We start from the raw sequence: 23,147 nt of genomic DNA, 5'->3' as shown, positions 1-23,147 counted from the left end.
GTGACAGGTCGAAGAAATGTAGGCCTACACTTAAAAAAAAAAAAAAAAAAACATTTTGTGAAATTCTCTTTATGTTGTCGTTATATCGTTCTACGCATGTGACTGTATACACTGCATGACGAAAATCACTCGTTTGAAGAGCTACACCCCAGTAAATAATGCCAGTGCATATCTTGGCAATCAATGACTTAAAGTCAAAGATATAAAACACCTGTTTCTTGACCCTGGCCTAATCTAAGCATCAGTCATCGCCACAGCGCCACAGGAGGGGGGGGGGGGCACCGCGAGAGGAGGAGATTGTTTTGGTTTTGGCATGGGCCATGTAGCTCCATGGTGCGTGTGTGTGTGTACGTGTGTGTGTGTGCGAGTGTAGACATTCAGCGTATGCAGACAGAGCATGCCTGTACTGTAGTGACCGGAACTATTGTCATTCCATTTTGCTCTCACCTTCTCCCTCCCCCATCTCTCCCCCCTCTCCTAGTTTGCAGGCACAAACCCTTGTTGGTCGTATAGGAGTCTGCATGCACCAAGACTAATACACACACCACTACACTGCAGCCTCTCCCAGTTGGGAGAAGCTTCAACACAGGGCCTATGGGACAGTGCCAAAGTGGTGCATGTAGTAGTCTTGGCGCAGACTCCTTTACGACCAACAAGGGTTTGTGCCTGCAAACTACCTCGCTCTCCCCCCCCCCCCCCCCTCTCTCTCTCTCTCTCTCCCTCTCTCTCTCTTTCTCAATCATCCAGTCAGCAGGCTGATTGTAACCAGGGAGGTAGTCTCACCTCCCCGTTGTAACTCACTGCCAAATAGCACATTGTCAGCACCGGCAAACTGGCAACGCTCTCCTTCTTATTCCTGTATTTTCGTTATTTACGGGTCGATTTTTTTCGTTCGAAATGTAAAATGGATGATCATAGAATTTCTCAATAGAATATAAAATTGAAAACTTTAGAAAGGATAGAGAAAATTGAGTTCACTTTGAATGGTCTGCCACAGGCAGATATCCTTATCATGCTCTTACGTAATACGACAGCTGCTTTCTCAATGATCCAGTCAGCAGGCCAGGGAGGTAGTCTCACCTCCCCGTTGTAACTCACTGCCAAATAGCACATTGTCAGCACCGGCAAACTGGCAATGCTCTCCTTCTTATTCCTGTATTTTCGTTATTTACGGGTCAATTTTTTTCGTTCGAAATGTAAAATGGATGACCATAGAATTTCTCAATAGAATATAAAATTGAAAACTTTAGAAAGGATAGAGAAAATTGAGTTCACTTTGAATGGTCTGCCACAGGCAGGTATCCTTATCATGCTCTTACGTAATACGACAGCTGCTGGAGTCATCAAACCCTGGCTTGGCCTCCAGGTTTGTCACGCCTCAGCAGAAAGTTTATTTGCAATGGACAAGTACTTCGACTCCCGCTCTCAAACGACAAATAAACGCACCCCACTGTGGACTAAATCCGGCTGGGGTTTCGCCTCAAACGAGAGATTGACGGCATGGTATAGTAGTCTTCTCATCCAGCAGTGACTGCGCTGGTAAACACTTTTGAACGGATTTTTCGATTCCCCCCCCCCCCCCCCCCCAAAAAAAAAAAAAAAAAAAAAAATTACTACCGTGTTTTAATAATATTATTCAGCACCCCTGATAATGATAATAATCATCTAATATTTGTGTGTAATCCAAGATGATCATGATTTCCTGGAAAGGTACATAAGATTCCAATACTGCATGTCTACGCTATATTTCATTATTCCTTGCCAAAGTTCTATCAGCTGTCTATACCGTCGCCCTACGTCTGTCTGAGTTCTTATTATGAATATGGAGTGAAGTGGTGAGGTGCTTTGTATCATCAGAAAGATGACGTGATGTCACTCTATTTTGTATGTTTGATTACGATTATTGCACATCTATGATTATGAGTGCTGAAGAAGTGATACAAAAACACTAAATCATAGCAGCGTAAAACACAGTCATGGCTTGTGTCAATATGCACCATAACCATGATAATAACATGCAATCTGGTCCCGAAACGAGTGGTCAAATCTGTCGTAACCAGAGCATTATCTTGACCGTTTTTCCTGGTCATCCTGTTGTTCAGCTTTGTCCATGATGTATTCTTTCCTTTACATCCTGTGTTAAAGGCCGACCATTTGGTCAAGCAGCTATAATCACCCCACAACCATTTCATCGTTTTGTTGGCCAGTATTGTGTCATCTGTTCCTCCAATTTTGAAGCACAGCGCTCATAAGCAGCCACATACAAAAACATATAAATGTACATGCACACATACCCACACACATCCATACACACCAAACCACACAAACACAAACACACACACACACACACACGACAGTTCCGTCACACGATAGTTCCTTTGTATAATTTTTACACATGTTTTCCTCATCGAATATGTGGTTTCTGAATAGACCTGTAGACTCGGTTTCCTATGATTCTATTACTAAGGTACATGTACTTGATTTTTTTTTAATCAAATTCTCCTTCAGAATGGATCTAAGACGTCTTTTCTTGTGTTTGATAGGCAAATGGATGTTTAACCAATGTATTTAACATAAAAGGAAGAAGTCAACATGACATTATTGTCCCCGCCGAACGAGTTCGAGCAGGGGACTATGAAACGGGCTCCGTTATACGTGTGTGTGTCCGTGTGTCCGTGTGTCCGTGCGTCCGTGCGTCCGTGCGTCCGTCCGTGTGTGCGTCCGTGTGTGATCAAAATCTTCAATTTGCTACTTCTCTGTCATTTATGAGCCAATTTTGATTCTTTTTGCTTTATATGATAGCACTACATGGGAGCTTTGAAACTTCTACACAGAATTTCAGTTGTGACCTTTGACCTTGACCTTTGACCTATATTGTACATTTTGCTACAAAATGCTACTTCTTCGCCATTTCTAACCCGATTTCGATTCTGTTTGCTTTATGTGATGGCACTAGGTGAGGGCTTCAAAACTTCTACACAGAATTTGACCTTTGACTTCTTTGACCTTTGACCTTGATTTTTGACCTATATTGTACATTTTGCTACAAAATGCTACTCCTTCGCCATTTCTAACCCGATTTCGATTCCATTTGCTTTATGTGATGGCACTAGGTGAGGGCTTCAAAACTTCTACACAGAATTTTGACCTTTGACTTCTTTGACCTTTGACCTTGATTTTTTACCTATATTGTACATTGGCTACAAAATGCTACTCCGCCATTTCTAACCCGATTTCGATTCCGTTTGCTTTATGTGATGGCACTAGGTGAGGGCTTCAAAACTTCTACACAGAATTTTGACCTTTGACTTCTTTGACCTTTGACCTTGATTTTTGACCTATATTGTACATTTTGCTACAATTTAATGCTACTCCTTCGCCATTTCTAACCCGATTTCGATTCCATTTGCTTTATGTGATGGCACTAGGTGAGGGCTTCAAAACTTCTACATAGATTTTTGACCTTTGACTTCTTTGACCTTTGACCTTGATTTTTTACCTATATTGTACATTGGCTACAAAATGCTACTCCGCCATTTCTAACCCGATTTCGATTCCGTTTGCTATATGTGATGGCACTAGGTGAGGGCTTCAAAACTTCTACACAGAATTTTGACCTTTGACTTCTTTGACCTTTGACCTTGATTTTTGACCTATATTGTACATTTTGCTACAAAATGCTACTTCCGGCGGGGACATATATTACGCACAGCGTAATTTCTACTTTTCCTTGTTTATCAAGTGACAAATCTTTTTGTGCATAAAATCAATATTAATGGGTTATCAGTGAGACTGATTTCAAATAATAGCATTATGCCACAAACAACAAAGACTGATCAATCCATCAATCAAGTGTGTTGAAGAAATAGATGTGACTTCAGAGAAACTTTGAGAGCTCTGGGCAAATTTTCAAGTGCAAATTGCTTTTGCCATAAGTCTACAAGAAGAAAAGAAAAGGGAAGGGTTAGTTTGATCATGTTGATAGAAAGCAATACTCTGCAAAAGTTTTTATGTAGTCAAGAAATTTCAGAATAGGGTACTAATTGGTTTGTCAGGTAATTTGGGAGTTTGTCTTTTTCGTGATTTCTCCTGATTCGTTTTCTGTATGTATATATATGATATATATATATATATATATATATATATATATATATATATATAAAAGATAAAATGTCGACCCCTTGTGTTTCGCTCAAGGTGATTGACGATAGTCAACAAATGGTAACAACTAGCATGACTAGGCACGGGATGTCACATTGACAACAGATAAACCGCATTAACGGACAGAAAATGATTATAATTATACATGTATATCAAAAGATTATACCATAAAATCAAACGAGAGATGAGGTTTGCTATAAACAAATAAAGTATTATGACAAGTTTAATTCACTTTTTATTTCACCTTTCAACAAACGAACTGCTAGCAAAATCAAAGTCAGTGAAAGATGATATTAATGCCCCTTTTGAAGTTTGCACACTGATGTGTTTTACCATTTCTTCTCCGAATGCCAACTTTCTCTACCTATTTAGTCAAGCTTGATACCTGATCCCATTAGGAAACTAAACTTTTATGGAAGAAATATTCTTGCTTATTTTCGAATTCTGTAAATTTGATCATGAATGGATTTGCGCACAAAGTGAGAAAAACTTTTTTTTTAGAAAGAAATATTGTTTACACTACTAAAAACAAATAAACAAAAATAGGTGAGGCGGATGAGTTTCAGAAAGGGAACAACAGACTCGCACATTTTAAAATGTCATAAGGAATCCATTCAAACGAGATAATATTAGCTCGAATTCGACAAAATATGTGTATCACTCATTAACAAATCCAAATGTTAAACTTAAAACACACGTTGATCAATACCACACTCACAGAATTGAATTCACTAAAAAAGCAGTTTTAATTACGGTATAGCATGCAATTTCTTATCATGAAAACAAATTTCCACATACATTTTAGTATTCACTTGATATAACATCTTTGTCTCAATAAATAGCATCACACATTCATCCGCCTCCTTATTTCTATTGTTCGTTGAGCGGTGTTTTGCTGTTTTTTGAATAAATGTTCTTCTTTAGATCTGCCGACATAATTATTACAAGTATTGTTTTACTAGTGGGGTTTTTCCGTTTTGTGTACATTTGTTCACCTTGGTGATTCATTCGTTATTGAAATGATGTATTGCGTTCGTTATTGTACACTATGTTCCTTCCACATTGTCCTGTGAAGAACAACAATTCAATTCAAATCAATCTTATTTCCACTTTTTTTCGACAGAGCACAACAAACACTTCGAGCTACAGTATGTTATGCTCTGATGATGTAATCACCGATCAATATTACTCAATATTACAATTTCTGGACGTTGAAAGCTGCATGTAGGTTGATATGATTATATAGTAGTACGAGTGCGCAGGAGTGTATTAGCATATATACCAGCTGAAATATAAATTACATAAATACAATATAAACTGCATAGAAGATATATCAAGAGATATGAATTCTACAAACGCTTCTTACTGTTTCGTTCTGTATAGGTTTTGAGTAGTCAGTTTAGCTTAAAATGTATCATTTTCGTGGGACTTTAACTGTGGAGTCTGTTGTGTAACCACAATAGATCTCTTGTTAATCATGTATTGGCTTGATTAGTTGTGTGAACATCTTCAAATTGTATAAGAAAAGCAGTAATATATATTTACTTTAAAACTATTGCTGAATTAATTTGGCTCGATGTATGAACAATAATGTACAAAGAGACGTACTGTAGCAGTAATAGCATTAAAAAAATGTATTGGAGTTCAGCCCAAATAAGTTTATATCAATAAAGTGAATCCAAATGTTATAACAACCTAGTTTATTATGATTCTCATTTCTGTAGCACGTATTATGGGTCACACTATATCATGAAAGCTGATATTTTGTCTTCATGTCGACTTCGAATGTCCTGTGCCTGTTGTAAGGTGTCAGGTTTTACAATAATCGCTAAACATCTTCACGGGAATCACGCGTATGTGCCTTCGATCTTGGTCTGAATTTGAAAACGTTAAACCCCGATTCGTGATTGCCTCTTCGACACGGTCTTGCGGAATCATTGGCATGTGCGTCCTGTAAGCTTCAAGGAGTTCTTCACGTGACCTAGCTTCACGATGCTCGATTTTTCCATCCTCATTCTCCAGGAAAAATCTCTTGTCACAGAAGTATGCCGCTCTCCCTTCTCTGTATGACATTGCGTACATACGCAACGGAAAGATTTTCAGCATCTTCCGCAATAGCGGTGGCCGTGCTACGGCGTGGTATGAGTACGCCATTGCTTCGGAGAAGAAATCCGGCTCCCGCTCTTCATTTGGATTTAGTTTACATCGCCACCACCATCCATCAACCAAATTCCTTTCTCCCACAACGTATCTATCCGGGCTGTGTTCCAGAGGCAGGTGTAAACGCCAAATCATTCCATCCTTGGTGCGGACAAACTTGTAGGTAGACAGGGATTCCTGGTGGACAGGACTTTCAGAGCTGAAATCAAGGGGAATTGGAGTAAAAGTCGGATCGGATGCACCGATGTCCACTAGATGCCGTTGACCTTTGACTTCGAGATCTCTGACCATAGTTGCGATGTGTCCACCTTCAAGAGCATATGCTGTCCCAGAAACCAGAATGACGTCATATCCAAGTACTGCCAGTAACCTGGATGTTCAACAGAGAATACAGCTTGTCATTAGTTTCGACTGTGCAAGTAACCCTTTCTGTGCCGAGGACAGTGTATAGTGCACTGGAGTGTTTAGAGTAAATTGGAACTCAAAGGACACAAAGGGTGAGAAGTTCTATTTTGAAATGAAGAGTCTTGGGCAATCGAATTGATATTTTCGTATGACATGTAGAACTCAGCTGTTGATATCGCTAAGACATCTGCAATCATATTACAGTGTATTCTACAAAACAGTATTGATGTACAATAATAATATTATATTATATACGTACATGTAAGTATAAATTCATGATTAATTAAATATATGAATGTGTATATATGATATATATCTATATATATATATATATATATATATATATATATATATAAATCAAATAAGATATAATATATATACAGTTCGAACTCGATTATCCGGCCTCCTTTTATCCGGAAATCTCTATTATCCGGACGCGTTCACGCAGTGAAGGACTTTTTTTTTCATCCAAAAATTGAGAAAAAACAGTGACTTTCATGGATCCATTTCACTAATTTCATAAGATGTGCATGATAGGTTTCTCATTATCTAATGAGGTAAAACATGTATGATTTTCACATAAAGATATACTTTATTTTTGTGAAGAAGGGACTACAATTTTGCGCAGGCTAGCATAGATCACACTGTACCGTTGCGGGGTACGCTACCTGCCTAGCTGCCAGTGCACTGGGAAGGCAGCTTGGACGGCAGCTATATACATTAACATTGTGTCTCCCATATCCGGTCCCGACATGGCCGGATAATCGAGGTCTAACTGTATATCAAATAAAAAAGAATTGGGTCTATGTGATAAATGATGTGTGGTACATGTACTTGAAATTTGAAATGCATACATGCTTTAGTTCAAGATGCATGACCATATTTGCCTTAAATTGATACAGTGTACTCCCGATATAACAAGCATGGATACACCGAGATATCATAACAAGGCAGCTCTCCAAGTCTCGATTTCAAACATGTGAACATTGTCTATATTTCGTCTATGTGTTTAGTATATAGCAAGGTTTCCATATAACAAGGTTATTGGTTTGGTCCTGAGCACGTCGTTATGACGGGAGTGGACTGTACCTGTATTTCGATTGTTCCTAAAGAATGTCCACAGGTTTTATTGGCTAGCTAGGTTGAACCTTGTCATAAAAAGCAATTTTTGAAGACAACAGAAAGCACGAGATACTTCATTGTTGATGTGTAATTTATATGACCTTTTGAAACTGTCATATTTAATGATTGTCATATTAAGACCAGAGGGCTTCCAATGAGTTGAACGTTTATCATGTGTATGGTTATGTCACTGATGCGTGACGTTCATTTTGATGTTTTAACAATACGGTGTTGACTCATCAATGTTTCTTGTTGAGAGAAAATAAATAGGATGGTATGTACATGTACTTATACATTCCTCATATTTTGCTTCAACTGATTGTGATTTGTCTTTTGAGTTTACATATACTTGTAGGAAGTAGTAAACATTTCTATAGCGTGCAAAGAGACTTCCAAGTCCTTCCGGTTTCTATGTCATTATGACCTTTTTTCATTATCACAGAATATAATTAACAAGTTGAATATGAGGAGCATAAATGCCAAGTTACACAATAAAAAATGCTTCGCATTCATTTGGAAATGACCTCATCATAAAACATTCTTGGAAATGGGGGGGGGGGGGAGATGATATATTGATGGCCATTATGGCAACAGACCATTTACTTTATTTTGCCTTCTATTTTTTTAAAACTTACCAAAATCACATGTAATTGACACATTTATATACATGTAATAATGTCTCATTTCACATGAGGCACCACTCAGCTTTGATGTGTCACTGGTTTGTCCCTATAAATGAAACATTTGAATGATCATGAAAGTCACCATGATTCATTACAAATAAGTATGAGTCTTCATGACTCACTTTGAGTGAGTCATTAAGATTCAAGTGAGTCTTGAAGACTCACTTGAAGTGAGTCCCCACTCAAAGTAAGTCATAACGAAACACTTTAATGATCGTGTGAGTCACCATGACTCATCACAATTAAGTATGAGTCATTTAGAGTGAAGTGTGAGTCCTGAAGATTCAAGTGAGTCTTCAAGACTCACTTGAAGTGAGTCTTGCAGTAATCAGACTCACTTAATGAGTCACTGGTTTGTCCGTATAACGAAACACTTGAATAATCATGCGAGTCATCATGACTCATCACATATAAGTCTGAGTCGTCATGACTCACTTAAGTGAGACATGAAGACTCACTTGAAGTGAGTCTTGGGGACCATGTGAGTCATGACTCATTACATATGAGTCATGATGACTCACATGGTCCTAAAAGTGTTTCGTTATACGGACAAACCAGTGACTCATCAATCTGAGTCAAATGACTCACTTTTCTCTGTGAGTGTATCCTCTCAAAGTGGATATGATACAATTGGCTCGAAACATTGAAACAGTACACATTTGCCCTAAATAATTGCCTCTGAAGTGCAGGATCACTTAAAAGAAAATCTGAAAAATCCCTATATGTGTACACTGGGCCCCGTTTTATAAAGCTGTTCGCAAAGTTACAAACAACTTACGAGCGACTAGTGATCAGTTCTTGCGCTGAATTATTGAAATTCTAACGAGTATAGCACATCAGAACTGATCACCAGTCGCTCGTAAGTTGTTTGTAACTTTACGAACAGTTCTTTTTTTTATGTTTTACGAACAGTTCTATGAAACAGGACGCTGGTCTCGTACTGACACTGCCTGGTAATTTCTTTGTGCTGACCAGAGCTGACATAGCGCCTTGTATCCAATGGAGAGGGCACTATAAGAATATCAACTACTACTACTTCTACTTGTTATACTCCTACTAATACTTTTGTACCACTATATTACTGCTGTTGCTGCTGCCACTACTGCTGCTGCTGCTGCTGCTGCTGCTGCTGCTACTACTACTACTACTACTACTACTACTACTACTGTATGTACTATACTACTACTACTAGTACTACTATACTACTTACATTACTATAGGTTTTCCCGGCCAATTTCGCACTTTTTTCAGTCCAATTCCTAATTGCTGCATTCAATTTAGCACAATTTAGCCTAGACGGTATGTTCGGTATTTCAATTTTATAATCTTTTCATTCAAATTCATTTTGGAGCATTCAAATTACCTTTTACATCATTCGAATCAGCACTTTTTCAGTTCAAATTCGTAAGACAAGCACCATTTCGCAAATCGCTCATTCAATTTAGCACGATATAGTCACGTGATCACGTAAACGCTGCGCTCGTTCATTCGAATTCATTCTTGGGCATCCAATTTCGCATTTACTGCAGTCAATTTAGCAGACACGTTTATGCTTTTATTCTGATATCACCTTTGCAACAGTACTTTCAATATAAGTGTATGTGTTTATAATGTTCGATAGCATTATTTCATTCACAGATACATTGATCTTAAGTTTGTTTTGTCAATAATTGGGAGAAGGAGGTTTCAATTTACATGATTATTTCTTTCATCTGCATGTTTCATTATTTTCATTTGGTGGGTGCTAGATTGCGTTAATTATCATTAGGAATAAATAAAAGTTCTTGAATCAGCTCTAGCCATCAATTTGTCAAGGTTATTATCCTCAAATGCTTCTATGATTCTTTCCCTGTTTTCTTGAGAGATACGCCTGTATCTAACTCGTGCTGCCATGACTGGACATAAGAAAGTGAAGTGAATCTATGGTACTGGTGCAAGCATGGCATGTATAGTTCTGATAACATGTATGGAAGAAGAGGGGCGTTACAGAACAACAAACTTGAGTTATTTAGGGTCAAAGATACCTTTACTATATACTTAAAAGTGTGTGAATGAAACAAAAATTCACAATTAAATACGTATAAATCACGGTTCTCACCTTTTCAAAACAGAAATAACATTACGCCAATTTGAATGAACATGTTTGGAATTTGACTGCCCATACGCGAAATTGAATGACTGAAATACCATTTTCCGCCAGTGCTGGCGAATTTGAATGACTGAAGAGCACGTGCCAATTTGAATGCCCGTTTTACGAATTCGAAAGGCACATGTGCGAATTTCATTGACCGAAATGCTAAATTGAACGAACAAGTTGCAATTTTGAATGACAGAATGTGCAGTGACGAGGATTTTCGCTAAATTGAATGAACCTTTTATCAAATGGACTGACAAAAGTGCGAAATTGGCCGGGAAAACCTATACTATATTACTGCTGCTGCTGCTACTACTACTACTACATGTACTATAGGTTTTCCCGGCCATTTTCGCACTTTTGTCAGTCCAATTCTTAATTGCTGCATTCAATTTAGCAAAATCTAGCGTAGATAACATGTTCGGTAGTTCAATTTTATGATCTCTTCATTCAAATTCATTTTGAAGCATTCAAATTACCTTTAGCCTCATTCTAATTAACACTTTTTCAATTGAAATTCGTAAAACAAGCACCATTTCGTTATTCGTTCATTCAATTTAGAATGATATAGTCACGTGATCACGGACATGCCGCACTCGTTCATTCAAATTCATTTTTGGGCATCCAATTTAACATCTTTTGCAGTCAATTTAGCACGCATGTATGCTTTGGTTCTTCTTTATTTTTTTGTCAACATAGTTATTGTTTTGCAAGCGTCATTACATTTCATATTTTCGTACTTATTTTAGAGATTTTTAGAGATTTACTACTAAAGCTCACACACATCGTGGGCGATCATTCTCAGAAGGCATCGACTCGACATAACCAGCAAAAAATTACATGTCTGTCACCTGTCCGGAAATGTAATTGTAATCTGGCCTTCTTAATCATGGACTGCAATGAAAGAACGAATTTGGCAACTGCACACGAGAAACTCTGGATTCACTTCTACTTTGTTTTTGTTTTGTTTTTTCTTTATAGCAATAGTCTTATACTAACCTGTATATGAAGATATTCAAATCATAGCAGATTCCTCCACGACCCGAAAACATTGCCTCCTTCATGTTCTCGAAGTTTGGAAAGTTTTGCTCGTTGGCTTTTGGATCCAGCATATTGACAGTTATATTTTGATACGGTATTCGGTAATGCGTCTGCCTGACTATCTCTCGCAGAAGGCCAGAACGGCTTCTGCTGAGTTTCTGAAACACCGATTGAATGCCGAGTACATGAAGAAGGAAGTCGAGAGCCTCGTCCGACGAGAGCCGAAGAGGCCCGAGGCTGAGCTTTCTGGAAGGCTTACGTTCGGACTTCAGTTGAATGGACTGAGATTGAGCATAATGCCGTGAGTGGAAGAACACATTCCCTCTTCGCCATAGCATCAGCGATGGTATGAAATTAAGTGGAATCCGTTTCAGCAGAGCTGAGGGGACTAGAAACTTCGCAGAGGACCAAAACATATTTCTTTCACGGTTTCTACAACTTGTGGGTCGGCAGTCGACTCGTAGATCCTTTTTATTCCTTTCTTTATGGGCAGATGGAGAAATAGAGCAGTATTTGAACTTGCTTGACCATGAATGGTATTATTTCCCCACCTGTCCTTGCACTTCCACGTTCCGCTTCCCGACGCTCGAACTTTAGCACGTCATCAATTCTCGGTATCGCCAATAAGTGGGTGCCGTGCGGCGAACAGCGTTTTGAGATGCATTATGGGATAGTTCAGGGGACAAACTTGCCCCCATTTTGGCTGCATAATTATGATGCACCCAGGTCACGTTCCGTCTTTACATAATCATTATCATGGGGTATTTTGTTGTTGTTGTTGTTGTTGAAGATTTCTTCGCTTTCCATATTGTAACCAGCCTATTGAAGCCTTACAGTTTGAAATTTTAAAGTATTGAATTCTACCAGAAGAAAAAATGGATCAAAGGAAAAAAAAAAGAAAAAAAAAGGAGCCGAGAATTGCACTGAATCACATGGAACTAAGACACCCGCAAGACAGCCGGAAGCGATAATGCTACCGAGGAATCCCACAGTGCATCATGATTGTGGCAGGGCTCTGCAGCGTGAACAGAAGTTCTTTGCGCATTGGCGATACCGGGAATTGATAGACTGAAAATAGACATAAAGAACACGAAGAACTAGAATCATAGGTGAGAAATGTGAAGGCAATACAGATTACTTCAACTAAGTGATGACGTCACAGTGAATTGCGAAACGGTGCAGGAAGACGTTAAAAAAAAAGAAGAGGATATGAAAATAGATATTAATTATATTGTGGTAGTGAAAGGGGGATATGAGGATGATTGAGAGAGGTTACAGGTGTATGAGAAAGAGAAGATAGTATCATGACAGTATTCCGAGGTCGGGTTGCATGCAGTTTTCTCTGGTGTGTTTACTACGCGTCAGGTGAGGGGAGTAAGCATGGGATGGTAAGATTTTCCGAGAGAGGAAATATAAAAAGAATGATGATAGCAATTATTAGATTATAGGTAGAGTGAATAGCGATGACAGGGATTTTTGAGGATGAAAGCATATTAATAACTTCACAATGAGGAAGGAAAAAGTAACAGAGCTATATGCATTTATAGCAGACATCGACGCATTTTTGATTTTCTTAAACTTTGAACAAGCTTCTGCTGATCATGGTATTTGGACGCATTGTTTGACATCATCATCAACGATTGAATTAGAGAAAACGCTTGCTGCCACTTATTATTATCAATACTGTTATCATTGTAATTATTATTGTTATTATTATTATCATTAACTTATTAATATTAATTCCGTTTAATTTGCACAGGGTAGCCCTGTCAGTTAAGAAACTGATTTACGAGGAGCACTGCATAAAAACAATACAAAATACGTACTAAGTTACATACAAAGTCCAGGGGGAAAATCGAATTCACAGAAAAGGCTCGGAAAGCAATTTCCACCATTTGGAACCTGCATAAATACATCAAAATGGTTCGGCTGACACATAAACTGCCAGAGTTGCCCGTGCGAGCATGCACAGACCCATCCAGTGTCGCACCCGCACCCACCTTTTCCGAAACGCCCTCACCGTCCAGAAGTAAGCAGGCAGAATCCACACCTGATGACCGGTTGTGCCCAACAACCTGCGGTCGATCTCCTTGGCCACAAGCCCCGCATGCGGAGAACCGAACGGGCCAATCGATTGTGAATATGTTTTTGTTTTGTTTGTTTTAAGAGTATTTTTTCCTGCATCAATGTAAACAAATTTTACAAAGCAAATATGCAATCACAATCCTTACACTCTGATGAATTATTTCACATAAACATTATAGATCACAATAAATATACCGCATCATTTCTTCTTCTTCTTCTTCTTCTTCTTCTTCTTCTTCTTCTTCTTCTTCTCCTCCTCCTTCTTTTAACTGACGAACAATCTCTTTTCAATAAAATTCATTCATCACTATACAAAGTGTATCATCTATATAAATAACAGACCTTTATATACTCACATTCATTCTATCTGACCTTGAATGTCAATATCCATTGATTGAAGCTTATGTCTTTTTTTTTCTTTTTTTTTTAAGTGTCCTCTCCCCCTGGTATGTGGCAGTCGCGATCGGAAATTACGCGATACAAATTACTTCACCGTCGGGGCACCCCCTTGACTGACATGTCACATTTTGGTTACGAACGTATAAAAAGAGCACCATTTTACCCACTTCCTATGCATAATATGACGCGTGCCTATCCTATGACGTTACTCACAATTTCAGCAAGCATGATAACAGCTATGTTTTAGCTTTAAAATCTTAACAAAATAATAGTGAACATAATCATGTATCAAAATTAACAGAGAGAGAAAGAAAAGAATATATGTGTATATTTCAACCAATATGAAGCCCCATCCATTTCAAGCTTAACCGCTCACGATGGCGGTCTCCTGCATTCATTTATTATCTTTATTATTTACTAAAAAAAAATACGGTATATTTCATTTTATGTTTCTTTACATGTATACTGCATGCCCAATGCAATTACTCAAGTGTATCTATTCGTGTACTGTTAAGGTTTCATTTCACTGCACTTGTTCTTCTTTATCTTTGTGCTTTTGAAATTTGTATTCAGTTCATATTTGATTGAATGCGGAAATAAATGAAATCATATAAACATATAATTATTTTAACATAGTAATGTTACTGTTGCAAAAATATATGATTATAACGGGTCAATAGTGGAGAGGGTTTTGCATTTTGAAGATAGTGGTACTGCCTTTCTAGCATGAGGGATATCATTCCATAAGGTTGAACTATAATACTGGAAGGTTTTTTTTTTTCTCCATGTACTCAGTTCTGGGTTTATGGACATACAGTGAAAACGTTACAGCATATTTAGTTGTATCAAATATATAAAGTGTTCGTAATAAAATCAATTCTTTCAGATAATCTCTATCGAGGCCATTTAAGGCTTTATACCATGTACAAATTACACTGATATCTAGCTCTTAGGGACAATGACTGTCAATTTAATTCCCTTAACAACGATAACTTGGCTACATCAGCGACACCATAATAACTAATCAGTAGTGCACAGTGCAGTTGTACGTATTGAACGAGGTTTTATTACGAAACCACTCAAAAAGCTTTCGACGAGCAGTACATGCTGTAACGGAATCAAGTGAACGTCAGTGATAAGTGCTTTTAATAGGCTCTGACTTCAACGAGTTTGACAGTTATTTTGGTGATCAATGCGACAAGACAAGTTTTGTAGGATTTGTGCCCTGAATCAGCAAACTAGTATGATGACACTCATCTAGTATTGAAATCCCCAAATGACGGGGGTCATCCCACAAGACCGACATCCACGAGTCATGCAGCCCACGAGTTCGACAAAACAGGTCCATGAGTCATACAGCTCAAGAGTCATATAGCCCACGAGTTCGACACTTGGCAAATAAAGCCCATGAGTTCGACACTATGTAAAAACAGCCCACGAGTTCGACACTATGTAAAAACAGCCCACGAGTTCGACAGATACAACACGGGGCTCAATGTGTCTTGTTAGCTTAGTGTCGAACCAATGGGCTGTATGACTCGTGAGCTGTATAACTCATGGGCTGTATGACTCGTGAGCTGTATGACTCGTGGGCTGTATGACTCGTGGGTGTCGGTCTCGTGACATGCACCCCAAATAACGTTGTAATTAGCGAGACCATTGTGTACACATGCATTGTGTCCTGAGTCTACAACGAGTCTTACGTAACACAGGGCACGTGTTACTCTTTGTAACAGATTGGTCGTCCAATGACTAATTTGTCGTGATCATGACTCCTGCCCTGGATAAAGTCACATCAGAAAAGGTTCACATAATGGTTAACGCCTTCCAATTCTCTACTCCCCCTCCCCCCCCCCCCGTATTTCTTTACACTGGATGGCCCGAATTCACGAAGGTGGTACAAATGAAACCATGGTTTAAACCATGGACAAAAAAAAAAAAAAAAACATGGAGCGCCAAGTGTCGCACGGAATATTTCGTTACGAAATTGGTCATTTCGTCGACAAAATGACCGTTTCGCTAACGAAATTATCACTTCGTGGACGAAATGTTCATTTAGTTACAAAATAATGTCATTTCGTTACAAAATAATAATGTCATAGACGAAATGACTGATTTCGTAACGAAATATTCCATGCGACACTTGGCGCTCCATGGTTTTTGTCCATGGTTTCATTTGTATCACCTTCGTGAATTCGTGCCATCCTTATTCTTCTTCTTCTTTCAATAAAGTACAGGCCACCTTGTGGTGTATCAGCGTACTGGTGTGGTGCTAGGTGCAGCCATGCATGTACAGTGCATTTCAAAACGTTTGCTCATGAAGACACATATGTACAGTGCTAGTTAAAATGTGCTGCTAAAAACTGCTCCTGCCATCTAGCGGAGCTGGAGATGTTTCACCTCTTCCTTGAACATTAAAGGAGAGGTGCAATTGATGGCTTGGTCTGGTAGGCTGTTCCACAGTCGTGTTGTGTCCGGAATAAAACTTCTCTGGTAGATGAGGGTACGTGCATGAGGAATGTTCAGCATCTGGGAGTGGCCCCTGCGGGTCCTGGGATTCGTGGATAGAATTGTATTGGATGGGATTGTCATGATATGACATATTTTGTATTTGTCACGTAATAATTTGTCTCATTGTACTACTGTTTATTAGGTAGCTCATGTAAGAAATTGATGTTATCGCAATGATAACAAAAGAAGTGCAGCTTTAAAGACAAAAGCTTGCATCAAAATAACCATATAAGGAGATGTTGCGATGCACAATCAAAGTAAAAGAGAGTGATTTGGAATTAAATGTTCTGGGGATGAGTAAACCCTACATGACGTCAAAATACGAGGAAAGGGTATCCCTGGTAGTATGCCTCATACTATCTGGTATGTGGACGTCATTCACGACGTCAAACACAAGTTTCTAGCTAGGTCAAAACAGGACCACTTCAAAGAATTTTGGTTTCTGTAGACAGGAAGTGGTGACGTCAAGCAGAGGCTGACCAATGCAAAATGAGATACTCAGGAAAGTTTTGACAGACAGAAAACGCCAACCAATAAGAAAAGGGGGGCAGGACTTCTATGAAAACTTTCTAGGAAGTCACTTGACTTCATTTAATTAATTTTACATGGAGACCTATGGTCCAACAAATGAATAAATATGCAGTGTTTGGGCATAAAATTCAGATGCCACATATTTTGCGGAACACTCAGGACCAGGCTACGTTACTTCGAGATTGCGAAGTTAGAGAGTAGCAGAGTGTTATTTGGAATCAGTGTGATTCAGGGATTGTTGCATTTTGGCTTGGACAGCCTGACCGTCCAGCAGAGAATCTAGGAGGATTCGTGTGTAAACACCAACAACTGCTGTAAGTACACGATCATTTAATTGAAGTTGTTTATGCCTTGTAAGTTCCTATGCAATTCCCGATATTGCATTGTATGTGTGATGTTTGTATGTCAAACCGAATTTTAATTGCATTGTTAAAGAAATAGAGAATTAGAACAACGCTTAGATTTTAATGGGCTGATTAATCACCCCTATTCAACAATGAAAGATAATGATCCATGGTGAAACATTATTATGGAAATTATGTGTGGCTAATCAATGTTAATATGATGGAATATATAATTATATGTTTTGTTTAAGTTATATGAATAGAATCAGGAATAACCAAAGACCACAAATTATAAGGGAGGTTATTATGTTATTAAATTAACAGGGTGTTTAGGGTTCCAGGGAGAGAGCCATCGTTTAGGGTTCCAGCGAGGACCACGTTTAGGGTTCCAGAGAGGACCAGAAGTAAGGGGAGACGACCCGCTACTTCAGGCAGGGCATCGTCGACAACCTAGAGCAACCAAGCACGGGAGCTTCTAGAATAAACCAACGAGCAGAGCAACCAAGCTCAAGATCAAGTGGAATTGGATATCTGTATTCAAGTTTGTACTATGTTATTATTGTAAACAACCATAATCTGAGACGAGTATAATAAATCTTATTGCTTGTTATATTGTAAGAACACTGTGTGATTGGCTACTTCTTTCGAGGCACTGTAGTTGCACAAGTCGAAAGAGTTGAATGAGTGAATGGTCTGCTAACAATCTGCTGCATTTAGAGAAAGTCAACCTTTGACTATAGAAAAGATCCCAGTCGCAGGGAGGACTTTCGTTCCCCACATTCAGAGGAAAGTCCCCTGTGACAAGAATTGGTGGAGAACCCGGGCAGCAATTGTTAAAAGTTATAAACTAGACCAGTCAACTAGATATGTGCAACTGACAACTCGAAACAAGAAGCCAAAGGTTAGACCGCCAGTGGCCACTTGCCTGGCCAGTGAGAGTTAGGCTCAAGGTCCAGTGTCTTAAGGTCAGATTACATTGGAGTGATTGTTGCTATAGTAACGTGACTGTACATTGCAATGGATGTGTATTCTGAACTCATAAAAGTGGGGAAGGAGGCAGGGCTGACAGGCAAGGAATTGGTCGATTTTGCTAAGGATGAAAAGGAGAAACTAGACTTGAAGGAAGAAAAGCTCAGAGAGGAGCAACAAAAGGAAAGAGATGAACGACAAAAGGAAAGAGAGGAACGACAAAAGGAAAGGGAACATTTAAAAGAAATGAAAGAGCTGGAGCTGCAAATTGCAGCAGCCAGACCTAGGAATGAGTCTCCTAGTAATGGCATGAAAAAGGTGAAATTACCTCTCTTCAATGAGAAAACAGATGACTTAGATTCCTATCTATGCAGATTTGAGAGATACGCTGAGAGTATGGGATGGGCCAGAACTCAGTGGGCCCTACCCCTCAGTACACTGTTGACGGGCAAAGGCCTGGAAGTGTATTCCCGAATGCCGTCAGAACTTGCAAATGATTACAATGAATTAAAGGCCGCCTTACTCCAAAGGTATGAGTTAAACGAAGAGGGATTTAGAGCTAAATTCCGGAGCTCGCAGGTAGAGCCTGGCGAGACTCACAGTCAGTTAGCCGAGAGGCTGAAGCGCTATCTCTTGCGTTGGTTAGAGTTAGCTGGTTTTAGGGCTGAGTTTGATGACCTAATTCAACTGATGATAATGGATCAAATTTATGCCAGGAGCTCGAAAGAGCTAAAGCAGTTTGTCCGCGAGAGACATCCGGCAAACTTAAATGAAATGACGAAGCTAGCGGATCAATACAGTCAGGCCCATCCCCATAAGGAACAAAAGAACCACTCCTACAAAGACCCAAAGCGACCTGACAAGGGCCAAAGTCAGGGTCATTTGGCTTCCAAATTCAGTGGCCCACAAGGAAATAAGGGGTCAAGTGGTTGTTATGTTTGTGGGAAGGCAGGTCATTTGGCTCGAAACTGCCAGGCCAAAACGAATAGTCCGAGACCAAACCGGGCTGCTGCTTTGGATGAAAAGAAGGGGTCTGAGGAGAAGACTAGTCAGGACCGAAAGGGGGCTGCCTGTATTGAGGCTAACACCGTTAGATATGAAACGGCAAGACAGCCGGGCTCGTATGTGAAGCTAGCTTCGGGGGATGAAATACCCCTTCTCGAGGCAGGATGCTCTTCGGGAGTCAGACCATCAGGTGTGAACATGCCTGTTCTTCAGGGAAAAGTAGGAGGGCATGTAGTGTCCGTTCTAAGGGACAGTGGCTGTAGTACAGCCGTGGTAAAGTCAGTGTTTGTTAGAACCCCTCAGATTGTTGCAGGGCAGAAGAAGAGGGTGGTTTTCATAGACGGGACTGTCAGAGAATTCCCCATTGCTAGGGTATGGGTAGACACGCCTTTCTACACTGGGGAAGTGGAAGCTCTGGTTATGGAAGACCCAATGTATGAGCTTATTTTGGGGAATATTCCCGGGGTCAGGGACCAAAATAATCCCGATCCACAGTGGTCACTTGATAGTGACGAGGTAGTGGTAAAGGAGGAAGAGATGGTTGAATCATCCGAGGGAGGGGCAGTAGAGACACGTGGCCAGAAAGCACTAAGTGCGAAACCCCTCAAACCACTGCCGACAGCAAGTGCACTCTCACTCGCGACGAGTAAAGGTGAGTATGAAGCAGCGCAAAAGGCTGACCCGACGCTTGCGAAGGCTTGGCGAGCAGCAGAGAGTGGTCAGAAAACGACCACAAGCAAAGGAAATGAGAGCAAGTTTCTCGTGCATCGAGGCCTGCTCTATCGCGAATTCCAATCTACAAAATTGGAATATGGCAAGCCAGTTCGACAATTGGCCGTACCGAGCGCATACCGTGATGGATTAATGGCGCTTGCCCATGATGGCATAATGTCTGGGCACCTAAAAACACAGAAAACACTCGACCGATTACAGCAAAGCTTCTATTGGCCAGGTATGGGAGATGACGTCCGGCGATATTGCATATCATGTGATATCTGTCAGCGCACCGTGAATAAGGGGAGTGTGGGTCGCGTGCCGCTCGCGAGCATGCCGCTCATTGATACTCCGTTCAAGCGCGTGGCGATTGACCTCGTAGGACCTTTTGACCCCAAGACCGATCGTGGGAATCGGTATGTTTTGACGCTGGTCGATTACGCAACTCGCTATCCCGAAGCTATTGCATTACCGAGCATTGAAACCGAGCGTGTGGCTGAGGCGCTTGTCGAGATGTTTAGCCGCCTAGGTTTGCCAGACGAGATTCTCTCTGATAGAGGGGCGCAGTTCACTTCTGAGCTAATGAGGGAGTTAGGGCGTTTGCTGTCCGTAAAGCAGCTTAACACAACTCCGTACCATCCCATGTGCAATGGGTTGGTTGAGAGATTCAATGGAACTCTCAAAGCCATGCTGCGACGAATGAGTGCAGAGCGACCCAAAGATTGGGACCGTTATTTACCGGCATTGTTGTTCGCGTATCGGGAGGTACCACAAGCTAGCCTTAGCTTCAGTCCGTTTGAGCTGCTGTATGGTAGGACTGTACGTGGACCTCTCTCCCTGATTAAGACAATCTGGGAAGCGGAAACAGTCGACGAAGAGGTCAAAACAACATACGAGTATGTTGTGGACCTGCGAGCGAGACTCGAGGAGACTTGCAAAGTGGCGCATGAGGAGCTCAAGCGCGCATCGAAAAGATATGCCAAGTACTATGACGCAAAGGCGCGTGACAGGAAGTTTGAGGCTGGCGATAAAGTGCTCATTATGAGGCCAACGAGCGCAAGCAAACTCCTGATGCAATGGCAGGGGCCGTATACGGTCACAGGCACACTAGGGCGATGTGATGTGAGAGTGGAGGTCAATGGCAAGGTCAAGACCTACCATGTTAACCTCTTGAAGAAGTATGTTGACCGTGCGCGAAGTAGGGACAATGAAGTCCAAGCGAATGCCATCTCCGTAGTCGAAGAAGAGGTCGAATCCGATCTCGATCGACCGTGCATAGGACTGCCCGCCTTATCGCAGAATGAGAGCGTGGCCGACGTGGTGATAGATGCGGAACTTACTGAGTCACAAGCAGCGCAGGTAGCCGATCTGCTAAATCAGTTCGATGCACAATTAACCGATGTACCAGGGCGAACAAACGCGATGGAATGCTCAGTGACACTCACTACCGCTGACCCCGTGGTAAGCAAGCCGTATCCCCTACCACAATCTATGCAAGCTGCGGTAAAAGCAGAATTGAGCGAAATGTTAAAGATGGGCGTGATAGAGAAATCACGATCCAAGTACGCGTCACCGATCGTACTAGTGAAAAAGAAGGACGGAAGTAACAGGTTTTGCGTCGACTACCGCAAATTGAATGCTATAACTGTGTTCGATCCAGAACCTATTCCGATTGCTGACACTCTCCTGGCGAAGCTGTCAAGAGGTAAGTACTTTTCGAAGTTCGACCTCAGCAAGGGGTATTGGCAGATACCCATGGCCGAGTCTGATAAGGAGAAAACAGCATTCGTCACCGCTGAAGGCCTGTTTCACTTCACCGTGCTGCCGTTTGGTATGGTGAATGCACCAGCTACCTTCTCACGGCTGATGCGAGAAGTGCTGTTTGGACTCGACAATGTAGTGAACTACATCGACGATATCCTTGTGTTCTCCGAGACCTGGGAAGAACACTTGGATTCCTTGCAAGCGGTACTCTCGAGGCTTGCAGATGCTGGGTTGACCGCGAAGCCAAGTAAATGTCATGTGGGCTTCAAGACTCTCGACTTTCTAGGGCATGTCGTAGGTGGCGGCACGCTGAAGCCTCACCCTGAGAAAGTAGAGCAGATCTTACTGGCTGAGGTGCCGCAAACAAAGCGGGAGGTACGCGCGTTTCTAGGGCTTGCTGGGTATTACCGCAAGTTCATACCCAACTTCGCAGCTATCGCCGCACCGCTGTCGGACTTAACAAAGAAAGACAGAGCCAACCGCGTAGACTGGGGACCCCTGGAAGAGCAGGCGTTCAACACGCTGAAGTCCCGACTGACTTCATCCCCCATACTCCATCTTCCAGACCATGAATCCCCGTTCATACTTGCGACCGACGCGTCTGACGTAGGCATCGGCGCAGTACTGATGCAGCGCGTAGAGGGAGAGAAGTTCCCTATCGCATACATCAGCCGGAAGTTGTCAGACACAGAGCGACGGTATGCCGTCATAGAGCGAGAGTGCCTCGCAATTGCATGGGCAGTAAAAAAGTTCGATGTTTACCTATATGGGAGAGAGTTCGAACTTGAGGTGGATCATCGTCCCCTCATGTACATTGCCAAGGCTAAGTTGCAAAACAACCGAGTCTTGCGCTGGGCACTTGCCCTCCAATCCTACCGCTACCACGTGACCGCTGTCAAGGGAACAGATAACGTTGGGGCAGACTTCCTTAGCCGATGTCCAGAGTAAGAGGGTCATGTTTACCCATAGCAAGGGGATTATTGAATGTTGATATTGTCATGTGTATGTACGGACAAATTAGTTTCATACGTGAAAATACTATTGTAGATAGCAGTACTATCTTGAAATGGGGGGTTGTGTCATGATATGACATATTTTGTATTTGTCACGTAATAATTT

General features: G+C 40.9%; 1 protein-coding gene across 1 annotated transcript; it reads left to right on the top strand.

Annotated features, from left to right (window-relative positions):
* Positions 1-18,593: 18,593 nt before the first annotated feature.
* Positions 18,594-22,976, top strand: LOC140242443 (uncharacterized). The gene has a single exon (XM_072322179.1). It carries the CDS (start codon positions 18,594-18,596, stop codon positions 22,974-22,976), a length of 4,383 nt encoding a protein of 1,460 aa, XP_072178280.1.
* Positions 22,977-23,147: the final 171 nt, after the last annotated feature.

This window comes from Diadema setosum, chromosome 19 (assembly GCF_964275005.1).
Source record: "Diadema setosum chromosome 19, eeDiaSeto1, whole genome shotgun sequence".
Taxonomy (NCBI): Eukaryota; Metazoa; Echinodermata; class Echinoidea; order Diadematoida; family Diadematidae; genus Diadema; species Diadema setosum.
This window is presented reverse-complemented; position numbering and strand designations above follow the sequence as displayed.

What these genes read in the sequence shown, in the direction of transcription:
- LOC140242443 (XM_072322179.1), top strand. Translation starts at nt 18,594, where the DNA reads ATGGATGTGTATTCTGAACTCATAAAAGTGGGGAAGGAGGCAGGGCTG.